This window comes from Sciurus carolinensis, chromosome 4, assembly GCF_902686445.1.
Source record: "Sciurus carolinensis chromosome 4, mSciCar1.2, whole genome shotgun sequence".
Lineage (NCBI taxonomy): Eukaryota > Metazoa > Chordata > Mammalia > Rodentia > Sciuridae > Sciurus > Sciurus carolinensis.
In genome coordinates this window covers 116467023-116489516 of record NC_062216.1, presented here as the reverse complement: position 1 = coordinate 116489516, position 22494 = coordinate 116467023, and the positions used below count along the sequence as shown (strand labels likewise).

The following is a 22494-nucleotide window of genomic DNA, read 5'->3' as shown; positions in this document are numbered from 1 at the left end:
GGAAGTGTTAGCCGACCGACTCTGTCTATCCCGTTCCCAGTCCTCTACGTTGTCTGTGCAGTGTAAGAGCTGACTCTAGAGAATCAGAATTGAGATAATTAAGCCTGGGGAGGGGGGAGCAAAGGAGTAAATAAGTGAGGCTTGATTTCTTTCTGAAAATCTCCAAGAGTTAACCATCTTTACCATAGGTTGACCCTAAATCGGCCCCAAGAAGGTGGGGAGGACTCAACTGCAGAAATAATTATATTTACCAAGAATTTCTTGACCTTGAGGAGCTTCTAGGACATTAAATGAGGAATCGTGATACTAAGAGGATTCAGTTTCTCATTTTTCTGAATTAGGTTTGGAATATAGTCAGGTGTAGAATTAATGCAGTTGTATATAGTATTGTGTAGGTTTGGGAAGGAAAAAGTTCAAGGTACACTGATGATGATGTTACCAGTTTACTGGCCTTAGACATGTAGTGTTTGTCCAGGGACTTGGAAATTAGAATAATTGGAAACTAAGGGAAGGGCTGATCATAAAATTATCTTTTAACACTGCACATATGGGTCTTGTGTTATTCAGTCTGATGCAGCAGGGGAACTACAGTTGGTTATTGGGGAAAGACTAGATCTGCAACTGATAAATTGTATCTGGCTCTGCAGGGCATAGATTTCATCAGGCTGTTTCATCAAAGCTACTTAAAGCCTTCCTGCCCAGCTTCCCTCCCTTAATCTTTTCTCACTTCCCTTTCTCTTCTTCCCTGGGGCTGCCAGTATTTAGACTGCTTCACTGTTTGCTGAACGGTATAAAAAAATAATTTTCTGTCTGCTGCCCATGCTCTCCATATTCCCAGAGGTGAGCAGGTAGAAAAGGGAAACAAGCAGCTTGGAGGAAGACATATGCTTTGAATTGATGAAGCAGAACTACAGCTAGAAAATGAATAAATCTCCTTAGAAGAAGAAAATGAAATTTGCAAAGCAGTGAAGTTAGGGAGGGGGTTCCCAAGGCTGGAGAAATTGGCAGGGTGACTTATGGACACTTCTTGCCAAAACTTCTCCCCTTCTTCACTCCATCTGGATTATCAGATTCTCCTACTTAAGACATATGGGGACAAAACCTCATCCTCAGAAAGGTTTTGTTCCAGCTGGGACTTGGGAGCCCCAGGATCAGCAGTTGAAAAGCAGTTAGCAGTAGAAATAAATAGGGTGGGACTCCACCCATTGACAATCCTGCTCCCCACGTGCCACCTGGTGGTGAAAAGCAGTAAGTGGCTAACAGGAAGGGATGGAGGAAGTATCTTACAGGGTGGAGCTTCAAGGAGAGAGAGTACCTACACTTCCTGGACTTGAAATTTTACATGTAAACTACAATTGCTTCCTAGGGGAGGCAGTGGGTCAGATGTGGTATTCTGGTCTCAGCCCGCTCATAAAGATGGGAAAGGCAACATGATGTGAGGAAAATTTCTTCTGTATTATTTACTGCCAAATATTGGTCATTCCATGGTTGGATGGTTCTATCAGAACTGTTAGGCCAAGTCTGGAGTTAGAGTGAATTGATTCCTGACCCCATTCTTTACTAGCTGTATTAGTATTTTTTTGTATCAGGGTGCTTAAGAGGCTCTTACCAGTAGCCACATTTCCACCCTTTTATTTAGGCAGGGCCTCACTCAACTGTTGAGGCTGGCTTTGAGGCTGGCTTTGAATTTGCAATCCTCCTGCCTTAATCTTGGGACTTCCTGAGCCACTGGGATTACAGGCATGCACCACTGCATCTGGCCAGATTACTTTTTTTTTTTTTTTTTTTTTTTGGGATGCTGGGGATCGAACCCAGGGCCTTGTGCTTACAAGGCAAGCACTCTACCGACTGAGCTATCTCCCAGCCCTGGCCAGATTACTTTTTAATCCTGCTTTCTCCTCTGCAAAATGTGTAAGGTAATATCATCCACTATGTCAGTAAACACTGCATAGAAAATGTCTTGCACAGTACCTTGCCTTACATTAAGCACTCAGAAATGTTAGCTGTCATTCTAGAACTCCCTGTTTATTTCCTGTGCAGCAACGCAGGACATTCCTCCACTGGGCAGCCTTTCAAACATTTGAAGACACCTAGTCTTCTCCTGCCATTTTTTTCCCCCTTCTGGATTTTTTACCCTTCTGGATTGTCAGTGTCCCTCTTTAAAAATTATATTTAAGCCTGGAGTAGCAGCACACACCTTGGGAGGCTAACACAGGAGGACTGAAAATTTGAGACCAGCCTCAGCAACTAAGTGAGGCCCTAAGCCTTGGTGAAACCCTAACTCAAAATTAAAAAAGGGGCTGGGATTGTGGCTCAGTGGTAGAGTGCTTGCCTAGCATGTGTGAAGCACTGGGTTCGATTCTCAGCATGGCTTACAAATAAATTAATTAATTAAAGGTTTATCAACAACTAATAAAATTATTTTTTTAAAAAAATGCTCAGTTGTATTCATCAGTAAAGCTATCTTGTCTTGGGGTGTTAAAAAAATAAAAAATAAAAATAAAAAAAAGGATTGGGGATATGGCTCAGAGGTAAAGTACCTCTGGGTACAATTCCCAGCCCCCTCCCCCACAAATTGGACGACTAGAACACACAATAGCCAGGAATGGTGGTGCACACCTATAATCCCAGCAACTCAGGAGGTTGAGGCAGAAGCATTGCATGTTGAGGCTAGCCTCAGCAACTTAATGAGACACTGTCTCAAAATAAAAAATAAAAATGACTAGAGTTTAACTCAATGGTAAAGCACACTTGGGTCCAATCCCCAGTACTGCCCCCTGCCCCCAAAAAATCCACAATACTTAGAAACGGTTTCATGGTTCCACTTAGGCAGAACACAGAACTACTTTATTTACAACCCATAACTATGGCTCAACTATCCTTATGGAGCTCCTAAAGATGTACCTAGAACATAGCATGCTCTTAATATTTATGAATTGACATATTATGAGGACAAAAAAAAGCTATTGTGGGGGAGCTAGGCAAGCACTCTGCCGAAGAGCTATACTCCCATCCAAGATTTTAAATTTTTGTAGCCAACTGGAAGTCCCAGATTCAGTCAAGCTCCAAGATTTATCCCTAAGCAATATTTTAAGGGATGAAGGGTCCAGTGTTTTAGTCAACCCGAATTATGGGCTTTTTCATTTATTTATTTTTTTGCTGGGCATTGATACCACTGAGCCACATTCCCCAGCCCTTAAATTATGGGCTTTTAATATTCTTATCCAAGTTAGGGTATCATCTCCATTTTTAAAAGAATAAATAAAACATAGCCATTGGTCTTATCACTGCAGACTAGCAATTTCTTGAACATGAATTCGCTAATCAACATTCACTAGCTACAAATGTTCAATACCATTGAGCTATATCTCCAGCCCTTTTTTGAGACAAAGTCTTACTGAATTGTCAGGCCAACCCTGAAGTTGTGTGCTCCTGCCTCAGTCTCCCAGGTAGTTGGGATTACAGATGTGCACCACTATGCCTAGTTCCCTAATTTTTTTTCTTATCTGCAATGATTCACAAGTGAGAGAAGAAAGCAGTTCCTGACATCTGGTAACTAGCCTGTCGCAGTCAGCCAAGCTCTGGAGTCACTAGGGTTGAGTTGGTACTCACTGTCAAGCCAATGAGCTCTTGTGTTAGACACAATCTCACAAAACACCACATCAGACAAGGTCACTCAGTGACTGTGATGAAGTGAGACCAAAAAACAAGATCATTTCACAATGTCTTTTAAGCACAAAACATCAATGTGCAAACCACAAAATAGAAACATCCCCATCTCCCAAATGCAGCTTTAGCTTCACTCTAGTCTGCCCTTCTTCTAGATAATTTAAGATATCCCATCATAGAAGGAACCCTGCCTCACTTGGCAGCACCCACTCCAGAGGATACTCACTTCCTTGAACCTTTCCCAAAATGTCTTAACCCAAGTCCAAGTCCTCTGAGACCTTTGTAACACCGTCTTTGCTGATACACACCATGATTCCCAACGGTATAATCTCTCCTTCACTGCAATGAGCATTAAACTCTATTTGGTATACTACAGTTGTGTTCCTGGTGATCTTTAGCTGGAGTGCATTAATACAAGACATACAATGTCTAGTTTCCCAAAATTCACTTCTTTGGAGATACCTGACAAGAAGGAAATAAGGTTGGGATCTGACTGAGAATTCATGTTGGTGTCTATAATCACATTCCTCTCTAAATACTCATAAACCATCTTTTTTAATAATCCAGAATTGTGCCAGAATGAACATTAAGCTTATCAAATGTTGTTTCTAAAATCCATAAACGATATTTGCCCCCTTTTTTGTCTTTAGGCCATGCCCCACCTTTAAGACAGGGTCTCACTACATTGTCTAGCCTAGTCAACAACTCCTGGGCTCAAGTGACCCTCCCACCTCTGAGCCTACAGGCGTGTGTCACTGCTCCCAATTTCTTTTTTTTTTTTTTTTTTTTTTAATGACCAGCCTTGATCTAGCCCACCATCTCCAACCCCAGGTGTATAACCTGAATGATTAACCAGACAAAGCAAGAGGCAATAGGAGATACCATAAAGGAAGCACATCCCAGGATCATTTTCTCTACCCCCAATTTTAGATCAGACACCTGAACTGTTTCCCCTACATCAGCCATGAGCTAAGGAGGGACTGAAGTTTGGCTACTGGGCCCCTGGACTTAATGACCCTTAAGTGGATTTTAAACCTCTGGTCCTCTATGCAGACAGAAAGGGATAAATCCTGAGGCTTGTGTCCCCAGAAGAACTTCCTTTTCCCAGCACCTCCCAAGCCTTAAAGGCTTAAATAAGGCACTGGCCACTGAGAAAGTGCTAGGGTAGAAGGGACAGTAAATGCCATCAACAACTGAGAGAGGCAACTGCCACATGCCTTGCTCTTTGAATAGGGAAGGATCTGTCAACTACATAACATCCTCATTTCTCAGCACATACACCCTCCTTAGTACTTGCCCCCCTAAATGACCCTAGGAGCCCTGGTTACTAAGGCAACCTGGGAATAGCACATGCAGACAGAGACCAGAAACAGATGGGACTATTTTTAAACTAGACTAGGTGGCTCCAATGCTTCACCCCACAAAGTGCTTTCCTCAAGCCTCATTTGGTCTTGTTGTATGCACCTACCCTTTGCTGATTTTCATCCAATTTACCCAAGTTTTGTGAGGGCAGGGTCCTTACCCCATTTTGGCACGAGATCTATTTTATGCTCCCTTCTTCCACACAGAGTACCTAAGTAAGTTTTCACTGCCTCCATTTGTTAAAAATAATTGCTCTTTTATTTCTTTGGAAAGTAGTGGGCCCTGCCCTACAGATTTCCAGACCAAGCTAGGTAAATAAATGCTCCCCTAGTCTTTGAGCTGGAGTACTATGGTCCCGGCCTTCTCAGGGGTCCAGGAGCAATTCCTGTATATCTAACCCAACTGGGCCCCAAATTGTCTTCTATGAGGCCTTCTCTCCTGGCCACTCACTTCTCAATCTTTCCTGGCTCTCCCTCTGGGTGGGGAATTTTTTTCTTCCAAAACCAGTGCTAGAACCTGTGCTGTTCACAAAAAAGGACAAAATCAAGGATGTCCCCAACTTCCATAAGAGGACATAGCCCCTCACTCAGTCAGTCCTTCCTCTTGCTGGTTTCAGTCTGCGTTCCTATGTAAGCCCCCACTCGACTGAGGCCTGAAGAAAGGACAAGAGGACCTTCTTAAAAGTGTGGTGAGAGAACACACCAGCCCAACCCCATCTCAGGAAATGCACCTCAGAAGCATACTCCTTATAGTCTCTTGTCCTAGTCCTTGGGTGAGCCCTTAAGACAGGGCCTGGGAGGGCTAGGCGAGTAGGTAAGGACCCCTCAACCTCAGCCCTGAGAGGCTATACCAGGGGAGTATCCAATAGCCCCATCAGTGTGGCATGGCTGTAATGCGCATGCTCTGGGAAGCAATGGGGTAAGTCACCATGGGAGTGGTAGTGTGGCTCATTGTGATTCCTGCCAAGGGTTGGGCCATCGATACAGCCACAGGAGCCACAGGAGCCACAGATACAGCCACAGGAGCCATGGAAACAGGTGGTGGTGCCATTCCCTGGGCGATTGTTTGAGCCAGAGCAGCTGACAGTGGTGTGATCTCTGGGTTCAAGTGTGGGGGTGGGGGTGGTGGAGCAGCAGGAGGTGCAGCATTAGTTGGGGGAGCAGCTGGAGCTCCAGTGGGGGCCACCAGTTCTTGCTGGGACACAGGACGAGGCTGTAGAGCCTGGCTGCTGAGAGTAGTGTGAGTCTGAGCAATGCCATGATTAAAAGTGGCAACAGTGCCCACAGTGGGGGCCAGAGTTTGCTCAGTCGCTGGTGCAGTGGAACTCAGGGTCATGACCTTGGCCTGATTGCGGAACTGGGCATTTTGTTCCAAAAGTACCTCATTGGTGGCCAACAGGTTGCTGACCTGTTTTTTTAGCTCTTCCACACGCTTCCTGAGCATGGCATTCTCCTCCTCTAGCAGTCTGCATTCTACTCCTCGGGGTGGAGCCAAGCTATATTCATATGATTCAAAATGAGGGCCATCAGGAGGGCAGCATCCACCTCTTCGGCGCTTGGGCCCTGGCTCATGGTCCTCAAAGCCCCTGTCAGGTAGGTCATAGATATCATAGAGATCATGGCGTCGTCCTGGGGGGACTGAGCCTGTCGAGCCTCCACCCCCAGTGCCTCCTCCACCCCGAGCATCAAACTCAAAATCCCTTTGTAGATGACGGAACTTGCACTTGGCTCCTCTCTGACAGTCACCCTTGAGAAAGTCACGGCAGATAGGAACCTCCTCCTTGCCATTTGGTAGGTCAGCCGGTGAAAGGCCCAGGCCAGCAGCCACTTTCTGCCTTAGCCGAGGAGGAAGCTCTCCTGTCTTCTTATAGCCATCCTCATCCTCCTTGGAACCATGGATAAAACGGCAGTTTGGGCGACTACACTCTTTGTTCTGGAAGTCATGGCAGAAGATGAATTCATTTTTGCTTACCCCCAAGTTGGACACCTCACTCATGTCTGGGTGGCGATAGCGACATCGCTTGCCTCTCTTGCACACATTCCTCAGGAAGTCTCTACAGATGGCATCTGAGCTGGCCCCACCACTGACTGCTGCTGCCCCACTGGCCTCCTCACTGCCACCGCCTCCAGGGCCTCCACCGGTGCTCCCGGTACCGTTGGCATAGCTGTCCCGGTCAGGCATTCTGGCCCCCCCCAACTCAGGGCCTTCTTCCTTTTCTTGCCACTCTTGGTGACTACTAAAAAAAAAAAAAAAAAAAAAGAGCGAGAGAACTGTGTCAAACAGTAGTCCTTCAAAGATCCCACTTGTCCTGACTATACAGCAGGCAGTCCAGTAGGGAAATGGCTTTAGAGATGGTAAATGTAAGGGATGAGAATTCTGGCTAGACTGGTTGATTTGCCAGAAGTCCCGCCCAGGCCCTGTGCACCTGGTCTTGGTCAGAATGATTCACACTTGCCTGGCTAACAGTGAAGGAAGGAGTTGGAATGGAAGCCACCTCATTTCTGGTGATACAGTGGGGGGAGGGGAGAGGTGTGGGGGAGGGGGGAAGGACTGTGCATTTTATCTTCCCTCCTGGGCTGACCTTATTAAAGTTGTGGAAGTGAAATTAGAACTGCTATTGGTTTTTGAATAGGTTCAGAGGAAACTGGGAATAGTGCCCAAGATGGGCTGCTTAGCTGCTAGGACTTGTGGATGATGGGACACTGGTAACAAAACTTCCCTTAACTCTTTTCCATGAGATCTTAAGTGATCATATTTCTAGAATCCAAGAAGTCCTAGGTAAAGAGACTGATGTCACCAGCTTGAGGGTAGTCCCTAAACCTACCAATTTTTAGCATCCTCTCCTAATCTCCTACCACTCTCAACTCCAGGAAAATCAGCTTCCTGCACTTTCAGGGAGGAGTTCTCAGTTATAATCTCCACTTCTAGACCCACTCCCCCAAACACTGGTAAGGTTAAGACAGGAAAGAGTTAATGTCACAGGAACAAGTGACCTTTCTTTTTCTGTTCCCCACCCACCTTTTCCTCTCCATGAAAAGATCCCACTGACATCAAACCACACCATCCCTTACCCCATAAAGATCCTTTTTATTTATAGACTCTATAAAAGCTTTTTAAGTCTCCTATTTCCCAAGAGAGTTCTGGAATGTCAGTCCACTGCCCTAGTTATAGCCCTCCCCTCTCTCCACCCACAATAAGACTGGGAGTCCCTACCACCACGTGTCTTAACTTCCTAAACCTTTCCTAAGCAGTGTTCTGGCTCCCTCTGCTGTTCAAATAGGAAAATTTCATATTATTTCCCCTTGAACATAGGGGAATCTCTTTTGGTATCTCTGGCCATGATGTCCCCAGTCCACTGACCTGACTTTGCCTTTAGATCTCCCTAAAATAAAAATGACTGACCAGGTCAGAGGTCAGAGTTACACAAGAATCTGCATAAGAAAAAGGATCCTCTTCCTTCAAATGGATATAGCCCTAGAATAATACAAATAATCAAGAAAAAAAGGTGGTAAAAGATACAAACTTACTAAAAGGAAAATGACCAGATGAAGAATAAATGCCATTTATCTAAGCCTGATCCACCAGCTGCAAGTCCCACCAGAAATAGATAACTTGGTATAATACTCCTTCCCACCCAAGTTTCCCAGAATTGATACCTGAGGTAGCTCAGGTGAAGTCCGGGGCTCCTGTGGGTCTCCACCTCCACATCACTGCTGGGTTCTGAACAGGAAAAAAATAGACACGTGGGTGGGAAACAGTAAGAGTGGAGGACCAAGGGGTGGTTGTCATAACAAGAACAAACTCTTGACAAAACACTAAAAGCACTGGGAACTTCAGAATGTCCTTAGGGTTCAAATTGAACTTCAACTGTCAAAGGGAGAAGTCGCCAATAAGAGGAGTAAGAAATAAAACTGATTCAGAACAGTTGAGAGGATGGATTGGAAAAACTGTCCTTCAGTGAACCAAAGGATGAGGGGAGCCCTGCCTCAAGATGAAGGAGGATGTAGGGACCAGAGCCCGGTCTAGGATTGTATTTAGGAACGCCAAATGGGAGGCTATACAAGGGCAGCAAGTGACAGTACAGTGGGATGGCAGATTAGACTTGGGGGGCAGTGATTATGACGCTTCCTAGCACCCTAGAGTTTGCGAAAAGTCTAGTAGGAGTTTCCCCGCAGCAAGTCTAGCTTGGCAGGTTCCATGTAGTGCTGCCGCACTCAGCAGAGGACCAGGTGAATTGGGCACTAAGGAAGCACAAAGTAAAGCGGGGAGGGGGAGCCCTAGATGACATCAAGCTGAGAGATGGGCAGGGCTGTGACGTCACGGAGCTGGCGTTTGCTCGCGAAGCGGGGTCAGTCAGGAAAGGGGGTCTTCCTGAGGTGTGAGGAAGAGCCAGCTCCGTTCTGGGGGGCCTTCTGAGGCCCGGCAGAGCCCAGGCGCTGAGCCGGCCCCGACTCCTCCCCTCCGGGCGCGGCCTCCACCTAAGCCTCCCGCCTCCCTCACCTGCCGCCGCCGCCGTAGTTGCTGCTGCCGCCTGCCGGTCCTCTAGCTTCGACAAAGAGCCGCCCACCCTGCCGCTCTTCCGCTTCCTGCGGAAGAAGTGACGCTCTAGTCACCAGACCCGGAACTACACTCTATAGCGCACGGAATAGTTGTGCAAAACGACACAGGAAGTTCCCAGCGAGCTTTGCGTGTTGCCATAGCAACCCGGCTTAACAGCACAACAATAAAGTTCGCCTTAAGTAGAATTCCGCACAGCACACATCTCAGAACAAGAAGGGGCGGGACCAGTACTTGCCCCAAACCTTAAAAGCCTCAAGCATACAGAACACCCTTAGCTCCACATGGACCACATCATACACCCCAGGCTTTGGCTTTTATGTGTTCCTTGACATTCTCCACAGCACAGATAATGAACCAGCACAAACCGTATAGACAGAACCCCCACCCAAAGGAACCGAAATAAACACTAAAAGACAAGACGATTTGACTCTTCAGCTAAAACAGCAGAAGGGATGGTTTATTGTACACGCGTTACACTGGCCACAAGTGACAAACGAGAATTAGTCCAGAATGCCAAAGGTCCCGGGTTAAGGACCAATAGGGGCTGTTATGAGCAAGGTGGGTCTTCTCTCAGTGGTGGTCTTGGCGACGGGATGGCGATGTAAGTTCTAAATCCACCGAGACAAAATCTGTGGACAGTAGCAGGCAGTCCAACAACTTGTACCAACGTCCCCGGGATCTGGCATTCCTTACTTCTACTCCTTTGGCCTCCACGGTGCACAAGCTAGTTTACTTGGACCTCTGCCTCATCTTTCTTCTTTTGCGCTTCAGCCTGAAAAGTAGACATGAGAATACACCTCCTACTCACACAGTTGTTTTTCCTTTCCACCTTAAAATGTACTGAATACATGGGGTGATAAAATCAACGAGCATCACAGTTAAACTGTCCTGTGCTCAATCCCAAGTTCCGCTAAGGCAACACTTTTTAATATTTTTCTCCTGCAGTTTTCCTTAAGTTTTAGACTTAGACCAAATGTTCCTAGGCGACTTTTTTCAAGGCGAACCCCCTATCATCCTCATCCTGGGCTGTTAACGTACCTGCGCATTCGCTTCTTCCTCCACTAGAAATCGATGAGGCATATGAAGAAAAAAAAAATAATGTATTACTATTTAATAGGTTTAGGTAAGGCTTTTAGTGCATTATTTAGAACCGGATAGGTTCCTCACCAAATATGAAAGCCTGGTCACAGCAATCGCATCAATAACATACGCGTCTTATACTCGCATGAAGCTCCAATTCCACATTTTTCAATCCCTGCCCTCGCTATCTCCTCTGCTTCTCCTCCAATCTATGCTTCCTCCTCCCACCATCTCTTGGGCACTCTTGAGAACCCAGCGATTGGGAACTATGGCGGACTTTCCTTGCCAACTCCTACCTCCCCAGTTCACTGGTAGGGACCGCTCACCTTGGCTCTCATGGCGCAGAGGTTTCTACAAGGAAAGAAGAAAAGGCTAGAGTTAGTTTGCTATGATGATGGTAAATAAAGACATCAGATGTTAACGGATTGTACGCGGAATCCCGACACAAGCCATCACTAACACTCACCCAAAAAGATGGCGCTAAGGCCGAGAGAGCGCCAAGGTTCCGCTTGCAGCTATTTAATGGAAGGATCGTAGTCGTCACTTCCGCCGTCCGGCCCTTCCCCTAGGGGTGGGGCTGCGCAATGAAGGCAACAATGGCTGCTGTCCGCTCTCAGATAAATGATTAAGCCGTTCTCTTGGGAAACAAAGTGTTTCGAATTGGAGTTACCAATTTCCTCCTCACCATTTTATCATGAGGACATTGAATTATTTCAGCCTGAACATCTATTCCCTATATAGGACCGAGAAGTGCAGACGGCAAAAGGATAATGGCTTCCGCCTTCCCTCTCATTGCTTCTTGGGAGTTGCAGTATTTTAGCAAACTCCTCCATTTTATTATGGATAGGTGCGGGCTGTACAAAAATTCCTAATTTGTTTTACTGTTTTGCCTTATTTTCTGAGGTAAATTACTGCAGGAAAATTCGATCTAGGAACTTGCAGGTTCTTAACGGAAGGACGTAAAATGGGGAGTCGGGAGACTAAAAAGAGACCCTTATCATTCACTGTTTAAGATACATCAACTTTTTTCTACAGCTCCAAGAATGAAATAAGTAAGTGTGGGCTTTCCACCCAAGACTTGAGATAGAATGTCACTAGAGACTCCTGCTCACGATGCATAATTTGCACAGAAAACTTTTAGGGTTGTTTTTATTTTTCGAAACGGGGGGATTGAACCAAAAGGCACTATCACTGAGTTACATCTCCAGCCCTTTTCATTTTTGGTTCTGAGATGAGTTTCGCTAAATTGCCTCGGATTTTCAAACTTGCAGTCCTCCTGCCTTAGTCTCCAGAGTCGCTGAATTACAGATGTGGGAATTCAAGATTAGCTAACCTCTCCAGGGAAAAGATAACATTTGGTGTCAAAGAACTATAATCTTAGCTATAGTTGGGTGAGATGCACTGGAAACAGAACCCCGAAGATTTGGATATAGAGAACTTAAGGATAACCAAGACTATATTTTACCATTTAAAATAGTGTAAGATTTGTGTGCCTATAATTCCTTCTTTTGAGCAGTTTCCTGAAGTTTTTAAAAACTAATGGTTCTTGTTCCACATGTTTAGGTAGTTCTAGAATTGTCACCAAGAAAATATAATTTTTTAAAAAATAATAAAATCCCTAGCAATTATATCAAGTCACCAGTATTGCCAACTAGTTTATAAACTCTGAGGGGAAATGTCACTCCCCCCTCTTCTTCCTCAGTACTGGGGATTGAACCCAGGGGCATTCCACCTCTGAATTACACCACCAGATCTTTTTTTTTTTTTTTTTAATTTTAAGACTGAGTCTTGCTAAATTGTTGAGGCTGGCCTTGAATTTGCAGTTCTCCTGCCTCCTCCTGCTGAGCTGCTGGGATTACAAGTGTGCACCACCCATGCCTTGGCCTTTTTAAAATTTTGAGACAGGGCCTCATTAAATTGGCTGCCTTGAACTTTCAAAAACTCCAGTCTCTGCCTCTCAAGTGACAGGGATTGCTGTTATGTACCTCCACACTTGGCTTTTAACTACTTTAAAAAAAAAACATTTGCTACAGTGGCGCATGCCTGTAATATCAACTTGAAGGCTGAGGTGAATCACAAGTTTGAGGCCAGCCTAGGCAATTTAGCAAGACCCTGTCTCAAAAAAACCAAGAGGTAGGGTGTAGCTCAGTGGCAGAATGGCCCTACGTCCCATCTCCAATACCTCAGAAAAATTTTTTCCTCCACATATTCTCTGTCCTCACAGTCACCCTCCTTATCAACATTCCCAGTGATGTTACAACTGACAATCTACATTCCCACCAAAACCATAGAACCACTATGTAACACTACTAGAGTTCACTTTTGGTGATGTACATTCTATGGGTTTAGACAAATACAGAGGGAGGAATAGGCAGAACACAGGATTTTCATAGCAATAACCATTTTATAATGATGGATATGTATCATCAAATATTTATCCTGTCTTCAGCTTAGTTCACTACACTATTTCCAGATTAGTGGTACCTCATAGGTAAGATACTAAAATCTAACAAATTACCCATTATCTGCATGACCCTGAAAACTAGCATTAACACCAGACATTCTTCATGGCTTCCAGACTCAAATACTTGCAGTATTATTTTGTTTTGGGTATTGAGGTTTGAACTCAGCGGCACTTAACCACTGAGGCACATCCCCAACCCTTTTTTGTACTTTATTTAGAAACAGGGTCTGAGTTTCTAAGGCTGGCTTTGAACTCAAGATCCTCCTGCTTCAGCCTCCTAAGCCACTGGGATTAAAGGTTTTTTGTAGTACACATTAAGTGTCCTAGTCCTGAACAAATGACAGAAATGAAGGATGCTCCTGCTTCAGAAAATTAAATCACTAACCAAGGTGCTGGATTAGTTATCTTTCAAGAATCTAGGATTCATGTAAACCCACTGTCCCCATCCTCTGCCAAACAGTCATTTTTTCAGAAAGGTAGAGTATAGAAAAACTGCCTGGACTTGCACTCCCCCCACCTCAAATAAGAGTAACACACAGTGGCACAATATTATGAGCAAATCCAAATTTATTTTAATGCCATGTCATCTTTAATGTGTTTAAAAACCTCATAAGTTAGTGGGAGCCCTAATTCCCTGGGAAAGCGTGCCAGAGGTATTGAAATGTCATCTTTCTCTATAAACCCCCAGCAATTCATCCAATCCAAGTCCATAGCTTCAGAAAGCCAGGAGTTATCTCTTCAGTCAGTCTACTCCTCTGGCTCCAGGTTATTTCTTTCAAGGGAGGGAGGTCAAAATATTTCAAACAGGGAACAAAACCACAGTTGAACTTCCAGCTTAGGCTTTTTGTAAAATGGAGCAAGGGAAAGCCCCACTGACTCCAGAGAAAAGGACAGTTGAGATGAAAAAAAGGAGGGATGGGGTTTGACCCCCTGAAGAACAAAAACAACTAAAAAGCTTTACAAATGGGAATCCATTCAACAGATGAAAATCTCTTCAAAAATGGAGACTTCAACTCCTAAAACACGAGAGAGAAGGGCCTGACTATACAACCTGGATCAGATGAGGAATCTGCCATGTGTGAATAAAAATCTGAAGAATGGCTCCTCTTAATTTTGAGAGCAGATAAAATACTTGGGGAGAGTGGGAAATGAGACAGAAAAGCCCCATACAGATGAGAAAATGTTGACATCAGAGTGCTATAAAAAAATTTCAGTCGAGTTTTTAGTGGTGGTGGCTAATTTAGCCTCCTCCCTGTTTTGTTGTAGGGCCACAAACCTTGACCAAGCAGAGTAGTAGAAAAGGCTAGAAAGAGGGCTTGAAGACGATGGATTTTGACTCCTGATTTTATTATTCAATTTCTTTTTTTTCTATTTAAAGTAGTCTTCAGTGGCTGGGAAGCCTGGCCTCCCCAAACCAGAGTCAGTTGGAGCTGGTTGTTGTTGGAAGGGGATGGGCAGGGGGACTGGGATGGGGGCAGGGAAACCCTGCTCTGCTGGCGGTCCTAGGTGGAGAAGATGAACTGCACTTCACAGAGCCTGGGGTGTAGTGGGAAGGGGATGAGGCTGGAGCAGCAAGATGGGGATATGGGACCCACCTCAGTCCCCAGCTTCATTCTCTTCTAATGTTTCCCCACTGGTGGCATTTTCTGCAGTCTTGGAGGCCTACATTTCAAGAAAAGGAGGAAGAAGGTGCATCAGTTTCTAAATACTTTGGAAATAGTGTCTGGGGGACCAAAACTAAAAAATATATTGATCCTCTCGGTCCAGGCTGAGAGGAGTGAGGTCAGGATAAGCAGAAATCTATACCCCACCATGACACAGGAAGGTAGAATAAAAAGTGATCAGGTTCCCCTGCCAGAAGAGGATGATCAGAACACACCTTCTTTTTCTTTTTTTTCTGGGTTTTCCGACTTGCAGAACTTTGGAGGAGGGCCTAAAAAATAGAATGAAGAAGGCAACAAGTTTTGAGGCAACAGACTTACTGCCAGCGCTGCAGCTCTTCTCAAGGTTTTTATCACAGGATAGGTGCCACATGTTGTTCATCACTCTCCATTCCACACTAACCTTTAGCTCTGCATCCTGGACCTCCATCTCAGACTTATAGAGATCAGGCTCAAAGGGACCACTGGTTATCCGCATGGGGCCATTGGGCATGAGCAGAACTGTAAATTTAAACTGGGCAACAAATTCACCTATGAGGAAAATGAAGATTATTTCGATAAAACATTCCTTTGTCAATCTAGCTCTTTTGTGAAGTTATAAGGAAAAGGATGCCATATAATCAGGGGCTCCAAAGTGAAATTCTCATCTCAGAACTCACCCTCCTTCTCATAGAGAACATTAAATGGTTGCAGCAGTTCATGTTTGGCACACTCCACCACACCCATCCGAGCCTTCTTCTCATCTTCAAATGCTCTGGGTGGGGGAAAATGGGATTGTGAGATTCCTTAAGTCCCCAGCAAAAGATGGCTTACTTTTTTTTGGTGGTGGTGCTGGGGACTGCACACAGGGCCTCACATGTGTTAGGCAAGTGCTCTACCATTGAGCTACACCCCCAGCCTCATTTGCTCATGTTTTTAGATCACTCTACCCTCAGGAAGAAATCATGTTTAGGATTGTTCTTTTATATTGCCTTCAATGAATAGATGAAGAGAGGGTGAAGGGAGAGAGCTCCTGCATGCGTGCACCAGTTACAAGTCTGGGCAGGAGGGTAGTGGAAAGGAAGGACGTAGGAGGGAAAAGCGTTCCTGAATACAGGGTCTGAGTCAGAATGGTTCCAAGTCCTGTTCTTACTAAGAGAAGTACCTTAAAGTAAATGGCATGGCATCAAAACGCCTTTCCACCTCACTGAAAAAGGCACGTGAAGTTTTCATTTTCAGGCCATATTGTTTAGAGGGGTCTCGTTTGTAAATGGTGGTTCTCTGTCCTGCATCCTTGGCCTAAAAGAGTTAAGTCAGGTCACACTTGATCTGGTAAACATACCCTCAGTCAACCCTTCTGCTGACTCTGCTACTCTCCTTACCTTGCCCTCTCCTGAGCTGACGAGAACATCCACAGCATATACTTCATGTACCTCAAATTCAGCCTTTTCATGGTCCTTCCTAAAGTGAACAGAGAAAAGGGAACCATTAAGAATAAGTAGCTCCTAGGAATTTGGAGTAGAAGGTGGACAAGATTACGTTAGGTGTATGGAAAAAAAGCTTAGTGATTACTCTGGTATGGTGGACAGTGAAGAGTGGGGTTGGTACCTACTTCTGTTGGTCTGTGGGATTTTGAATAATGGTTTTCTCTCCGTCGATGACATGCTGCTTCAACTGGTGTGACAGCATACCTGTGGACAGGACAAGGCCTATGGTAGCAGCTATCCAGAATCCAAAAAGATTCCAAATCTACCCAAGTTTGACAGTGTAAGCAATGTGCGTGGATATGGAAACATAGGGCACTGAGGTTTCTGGCTTAGACTGAGCTAAAGTCAGGATGGATCCTTAAGGGAGCAGAAACCCTAAGTCTGCTAAACCACTCATTCTTAGACCCTCAACCCTGTTATCTGAGGTCTCACCTTCTATTGGCGTGCAATTAAATGAATGGGCAACTTTGTTCCAGGCTTCTGTCACTTGTGTGTTCTAGAAGTACAAGATCAAATATAAGGTGAGATATCAGGGGCTAACAAGTTCTCTATCACAAGAATAAAAAGCATAAAAGTTGGAGTTGTAACATCCTTCAAGTGCCAATGATTCTCATTCATTGGTTTGTCATCATCCCTACAAACTAAAAATCTTGTATGTGCAAATAATTCTACAAAGCACTTTCACAAAGATGATCTAAATAGAACAATTCTCAAAGGGGAAAGGACAGATCTGTATCTCTACTACACAGAAGATGAGGAACTGAGGCTTAGGAAGATTAACTGACTTGCCCAAGGTTAAACAAGTATTAAGAGGAAGAATCCAATTATAAACTTGGGTTTTCTGTTATGAAGTCGTTTTCATTCATTTATACCTGTCATTTTATCTGTTGAAAGGTGACAGCAAAACCCTTCTTAACCTCTTTTGCATCTGATCTGATCTTCATCTAAACTACTAATTTAGACCCTCCCCTCCAAAAATCCATTGTCACAACTCTGCACAAGGCAAAATTTTATTTTTCCCATTTTACAGATGAGTACATTTGAGTTCAAGGTTATTTTTAAACAGTAAGAGGTGGTGATAGGATCAATACCCCATCAGATTTCATTTATACAGTAGCCATAATGCTACCTTCCTATGAAAATACATCATATATAAATAATAAGTGTATAAAATGAAACTAGCACCTAATTCAGGGGCTTACTATATGCCAGGCAGTATTTAAAGGGCCTTATAACAACTGTGAAGTTAGGTATCATCATAAGGAAACTAGACAGTAACAATAATGTAACTAAGTAATAATGAGGATGAAGTACAAATTGATTAAGAATATGAGGAAAGGGCTGGGGATATGGCTCAGTTGGTAGAGAGCTTGCCTTGCAAGCACAAAGCCCTGGGTTCAATCCCCAGCACCAAAAAAAAAAAAAAAAAAAAAAAACAGAATATGAGGAAAAAGAAAGCACAAAGAAGGAAGAAATTTTAAAAAGATGATGCCAGAGCTGGAGGAGTAGCTCAGTGATAGAGTGCTTGCATAGTACAAGGTCCTGGGTTGGATCCCCCAGAACAACAACAACAAAAAGGTATGTGGGGGAATGACAATGCTTTCAGTATTGAATGGGTCTCTGGAAATATCTCCACTGACAAACTAACATGTTTAATTCTATTAGTTCGAGAGAACTTTTATCATCTCCAGACTTCCTAATACTGTCTTGCAAAAAGTATAGAACAAATTTTGGCCTCTATTTGACATCAGTGTATTGGTACTATTGTCTCTCTCCTATCCTTTTAATAACATTTATAAGCTTTAAGTTGGAGTTTTAAAAAAATTATGTTTTATTGTTAGCTACATACCTCAAATTATTTTTGGAGAAAGATGCACACATAAAACAAGGAAGGATCACTATCGGCTGGCTCCATATTTCCATATACAGGACCACATATCCCTAGATACTATCTATGACAGGCACTCATAGATAAACGCGGTTTAGTATCAAGCACTTTAATTCCTGCCTCTTTAAAAAAATCCCATCTCAAGATACAATTAAAAAAAAAAAAAAAAAAGATACAATTCCACACATAGTAGCTATAGATGTCTAATGCATCTTTGGTTCTATCAAGGTGTGAGTTAAAGAAAACACCTTACCTGGTTTCCAGGTTTGACCAGGCGCAGGGCAGCTTCAGCACAAAGGTGAGCTGCCTTAATGACATCTGCTTTCCGTCCTGTTACTTGGGTCCCCTAGAGATAAGGAAATATTAACAATGATTTCCTGAAAAGTTTGCTAACACAGCTGGCCATTTAGCTAATACATCTGTATACTTATATACAAGGCCAACCAATAAACATGTGAAAAAATTCTTCTCCTTTTGTTTCTCCAGACACTGTCAAAATTAATGTGGTGCTAGAGGATGGGGATAAGAGGCAAATGGCAGTACATCTCCCCACCAAGACTGAACAGGGTTCAAAAGCAGGACACCTACCTCAGCTACACCAACCACAAAAGTATGAGCCACATTAGCAATGAAGCCGTCCACATGGACCCCAAGGTCACTGAAAGGCAAAAGCAGAGTACCTCATTGGAACTGGCACTATGTAAATGCTCAGGGAAAAAACGAATGCTCTAGAATGGTTTAACCTTACATTTTTACCAAGTCACCTTCCTTGAGAATATAGTCCTGGTCACTCTTCAAAGGGGAGAAGTGACATACACAGTTATTTACCGAAATGCTGGTAGGAAAAGCAATACCTGTAAAAAGAATCGCCAGCCTTACTATCTTGCCTTCTCTGCAGAGCCCTGTTGCCCTTTAGAAAAATGAAAAGTTTTTTGTCCCCCCTCACCCCAGGGATTTGCTTAAGCTTAATAAGTTTGGATTGGGTAGGAAACTCTATCCTACCTGTCACCCCAAATTTTCAAATACCTCAACCACAGCTGGGGTGGTGGTGGATCACACAATGGATAAAACAAATACAAACGACCAAACAATGGTCAAACTTGGTAAACTAGGGAGGGAATCTTTCTTTCTTTTACCTTTCTTCATTTCCTTTTCTTTCTTGAAGATTTTCCCTGTTTCTTCCATAATCATGGCATCGCCTTTCTCACACAGGATCAGTACTGACACACCTGAACTGGATGCTTCCACCAAAGATCGAAGTACCCCTGGGGACAAAATACCACCATCTCAGCTGTGCATATATTTATTATCTAGTTACCACCCAAGTAATACCTGGAAATTGGACTCAACAGTTTTTAACACTTCCTAGTGTCGTTATCCTGAGGTTGAAGGAGAAAACAGTTTTTGCCTCTTGGAATGTATCTACTTATAATCTCTAATTTCTACCATCCTTTCCTAAAATAGAAAAAGCCAACACTCCCTTTTATCCCTTACATTATGTGACAACTGGGTATATATAATGTCTCCTTAGGCAAGGTCTCAGACTTTCCAAAGATGATGCCTTTGGTATGTTGAGATAGAATTACAAAGTTCAGGGGACTTTGCCAAGGTACCCCACATACATGCCAAGCAGATTAGAAGAAATTTATAGGCGTCAGGGACAATGAGAAGGTAGACAGAATTGCTGACTCAAAGCTGATGCACTGTTAAATGTTACCTTCTTTCCTTCTCAGACACCCTAATTAGGTGTTAGTAATCTCAATTTATGTAGACTTTTTCCTTATAACCAAGTATATAAGCCAAGGGGACTTAAATCTAAGGATCCTGAGCTTCAGGGGGCTCATTGGTTATAACTTTCAGTAGCTCTCAAAGAGTTATGTGATCTCAGTTCCAAAATTGGTACCTGATGGGGCTGGGGTTGTGGCTCAGTGGTAGAGCACTTACCTAGCATGTGTGAGGCACTGGGTTTGATTCTGAGCACCACACATAAATAAATGAATAAAATAAAGGCCCATCAACATCTAAAAAAATTTTTAAAAAATTGATACCTGAGATTATTGGTGCTTCAAATTATGAATTGCAAGAAAGAGGGAAAACTTTTTTTTCCGATTAAAACCATTAGTATCAATACTAAAAAGCACCAAAAAGGAGGATGTGTGTTATTTCCTATCATTATCCATCCTGAATTTTAGGTTTGATTTTTGAGATCTGTTTTGATGATGCTTTGGAAGCCATAAAAACTGAAAATTTCAGCCACAGGACCAAAAGCATTCTAGCTACCTCCTCCCAACTATCTTTACCATCAAATTACTTAAAAGTTCAAGGACAAGCAGTTTCTATCTCCCTAAGTGTGTTTTAAAATGAAAAGGTGAATTGGAAAGAGAGAACATAGAAAGTGAGACATCTGTGTAGAGTAGCAGGCGACTGCTGAGAAAGAACAAATGGAATAAAGGCAACTTGTGACAATTCTATAATCAGTCTCCCTTTTCCAGTACTGTCCACAAACTTGCCTAGCTGGAAAGAGAGTAGAACCTCAAAACACTGTCAAACCCCTGAGAACAATCAAATTTAAAGGCGAAGGCCATCTGCACAGATTAGATTGGTGGTAGTAATGAATAACTTCCAGAAAAGCAGACATTATCTCCAGGAGTTGGGTCAGAAAGTCCAGAAGTGCCTTCCAACGGTCCCCTGAGCTAGACCTAGGGTAGACGGGGGGCCCCCATCAGGGTAAAAGCCGAAGTAAAGAAGGAAAGGCTCTAGCAAAGCACGTGGTGGAAAGCTGATGTCAGGGACTGTAGCAGAGGAAGAGGGGAAGCCAGCCACCCGTACGGAGTCTAAGCAACACGTGCCCCTTCGGCTCCTGAGGGCCGAGAATCACAACAAAACAGTGCTTCTGTAGCCAGCAGCCGGGCGCTTCCTTTTCGAGGTGGCCTCACTGCTGCCAGAACCAGGGGAGGCAGAGAACAGAAGTGAAGGGTGAGGGGCTGGGGAAGACGTGCCTTGCCTCCTTACCAACGGCCTAGAGTCGGGGCCTGCTGGGAGCCCCTCTCTGCTCTCCTCCCTGACGTAGGCCCACACCTCCAGACTCCAGTCCAGGCCTGGCCAGTGCGTCCCCGGCGCGACACCGGGTCTTCCCATCGCGCCGCCCCCGGCGGGTCGGTGCGCGCCCCTCAGTAGCTCACTCCGCAAGACCCCGCCGCTCCAGCCCCTCTGGGGACAGCCCGGCCACCTCTCCCTCTCAGCCTCGACTCCCGGACCCCCGAGGCCGCACTCACGGTTGGCGATGTCGCCCCCCATCTTATACTTGGTCACGACCAGGTCCTCGGCGATAGTTTGCTCCTGCTGCTCGTCCTCACCCGACATCTTCCTACTACCACCACCAATGCAGCCTGTTTTCCCCTGAGCCGCCGCCTCTGTCTTCCTTCACAGTCGTAGGCAGTGGCCAAAGCCTCCTCGATCCGCGAGCAGAGCGCGAGCCAAAGCGCGAGCAAGCAAGGGAGCGGGCGGGCAAGCGGCGAGAGCGAGAACCTGCGAGCGCGCGGGCAGAGGCGCAGGGCACGCCGGGACAACGAGTCCGGCTGTACGCCAGCCTCCAGCGGCCCTCGTGTACATGACAACTACAACTCCCAGCCTGCCCCTCGCACCCCTCCGCCAGGCCCTGGGGCCTTGCCCTCCCAGGGCCTCGCACGCCGGAATCGCCGGGCACGCTGGGAAGGGTCAGGCTCCGGCGGGAAGGCGGAGCCGTTGGGGAGCATGAGGGAAAGCGTGGTCTCTCCGGGAAAAACCACATCCACCAGAGCGCTAAGTTAGAGCCCGTAACAGAAGGGGGCGGGCTGAGGGAGTAGGGGCGGAGCTACTCGGGGAATGGGTTTAGAGTCGGCTGGGGCTGGGTGGAGCCGAGGCGGGTCAGCACTGTCTACACTTGAGGCGGGGAGTGTGGGCGCACAGCCTTGGATCCCTGGATCTGCAGGCGCGACCGGCCCAGCCAGTCTAATCGTCTTCCAACGCTGGGAGAACAGGGAGGAGCAGAGCAGAAGTGGAAGACCAAGGAAGGGTGCTGGGAGTAGGGACTGGGCAGCGAAGCCAACTTGGGCAGTCAGACTCCAAGGGATTGTCTATTTACCACGGCCTCCCTACGCAGAAGCCAGACTCCCACAGAAGTAAGATGGCACTTATTATCCCAACAGTAGGCTTTGATGGCACACCTCAAGGAAGTGTTAAGGAAGAGAGAGTTGGTCACTCTAAAGAACCTGAGGCATTCGAGGTTTCATTATTCCACCTGTGAAGCACATCTTTAAGACTTTTTCTAACTTTCCTAAGCATGTGGGTTTTTGTTTCGTTATT

The 22494-nt window shown here is 45.0% G+C and overlaps 2 protein-coding genes and 1 long non-coding RNA gene across 3 annotated transcripts; all 3 read right to left on the bottom strand.

Annotated features, from left to right (window-relative positions):
* Positions 1-1629: 1629 nt before the first annotated feature.
* Zc3h10 (zinc finger CCCH-type containing 10) lies at positions 1630-9612 on the bottom strand. Its single transcript, XM_047549039.1, has 3 exons — positions 9532-9612; positions 8688-8751; positions 1630-7267 (listed from the first exon to the last, which is right to left on the bottom strand). Exon 3 carries the CDS (start codon positions 7210-7212, stop codon positions 5905-5907), a length of 1308 nt encoding a protein of 435 aa, XP_047404995.1. The 5' UTR covers positions 7213-7267; positions 8688-8751; positions 9532-9612; the 3' UTR covers positions 1630-5904.
* Positions 9613-10013: 401 nt separating this feature from the next.
* On the bottom strand, positions 10014-11233 carry LOC124983419 (uncharacterized). The gene is made up of 4 exons (XR_007108428.1): positions 11138-11233; positions 10998-11022; positions 10630-10652; positions 10014-10363 (listed from the first exon to the last, which is right to left on the bottom strand). It is a non-coding gene; the product is annotated as an uncharacterized LOC124983419 (long non-coding RNA).
* A 2457-nt stretch (positions 11234-13690) lies between these two features.
* Pa2g4 (proliferation-associated 2G4) lies at positions 13691-21687 on the bottom strand. The gene is made up of 13 exons (XM_047551685.1): positions 21426-21687; positions 19287-19415; positions 18899-19004; positions 18739-18808; positions 18404-18496; positions 16695-16758; positions 16388-16466; positions 16158-16236; positions 15941-16074; positions 15456-15550; positions 15200-15327; positions 15015-15068; positions 13691-14797 (listed from the first exon to the last, which is right to left on the bottom strand). Exons 1-13 carry the CDS (start codon positions 21511-21513, stop codon positions 14732-14734), a joined length of 1185 nt encoding a protein of 394 aa, XP_047407641.1. The 5' UTR covers positions 21514-21687; the 3' UTR covers positions 13691-14731.
* Positions 21688-22494: the final 807 nt, after the last annotated feature.

What these genes read in the sequence shown, in the direction of transcription:
- Zc3h10 (XM_047549039.1), bottom strand. Translation starts at nt 7,212, where the DNA reads ATGCCTGACCGGGACAGCTATGCCAACGGTACCGGGAGCACCGGTGGA.
- Pa2g4 (XM_047551685.1), bottom strand. Translation starts at nt 21,513, where the DNA reads ATGTCGGGTGAGGACGAGCAGCAGGAGCAAACTATCGCCGAGGACCTG. An exon ending in GGGGGGCGACATCGCCAACC is followed by an intron (nt 19,416 to 21,425) that starts GTGAGTGCGGCC and finishes TTTTGTCCCCAG; the next exon opens with GGGTACTTCGATCTTTGGTG. An exon ending in TGGTCAAACCTGGAAACCAG is followed by an intron (nt 16,759 to 18,403) that starts GTAAGGTGTTTT and finishes TTGTACTTCTAG; the next exon opens with AACACACAAGTGACAGAAGC.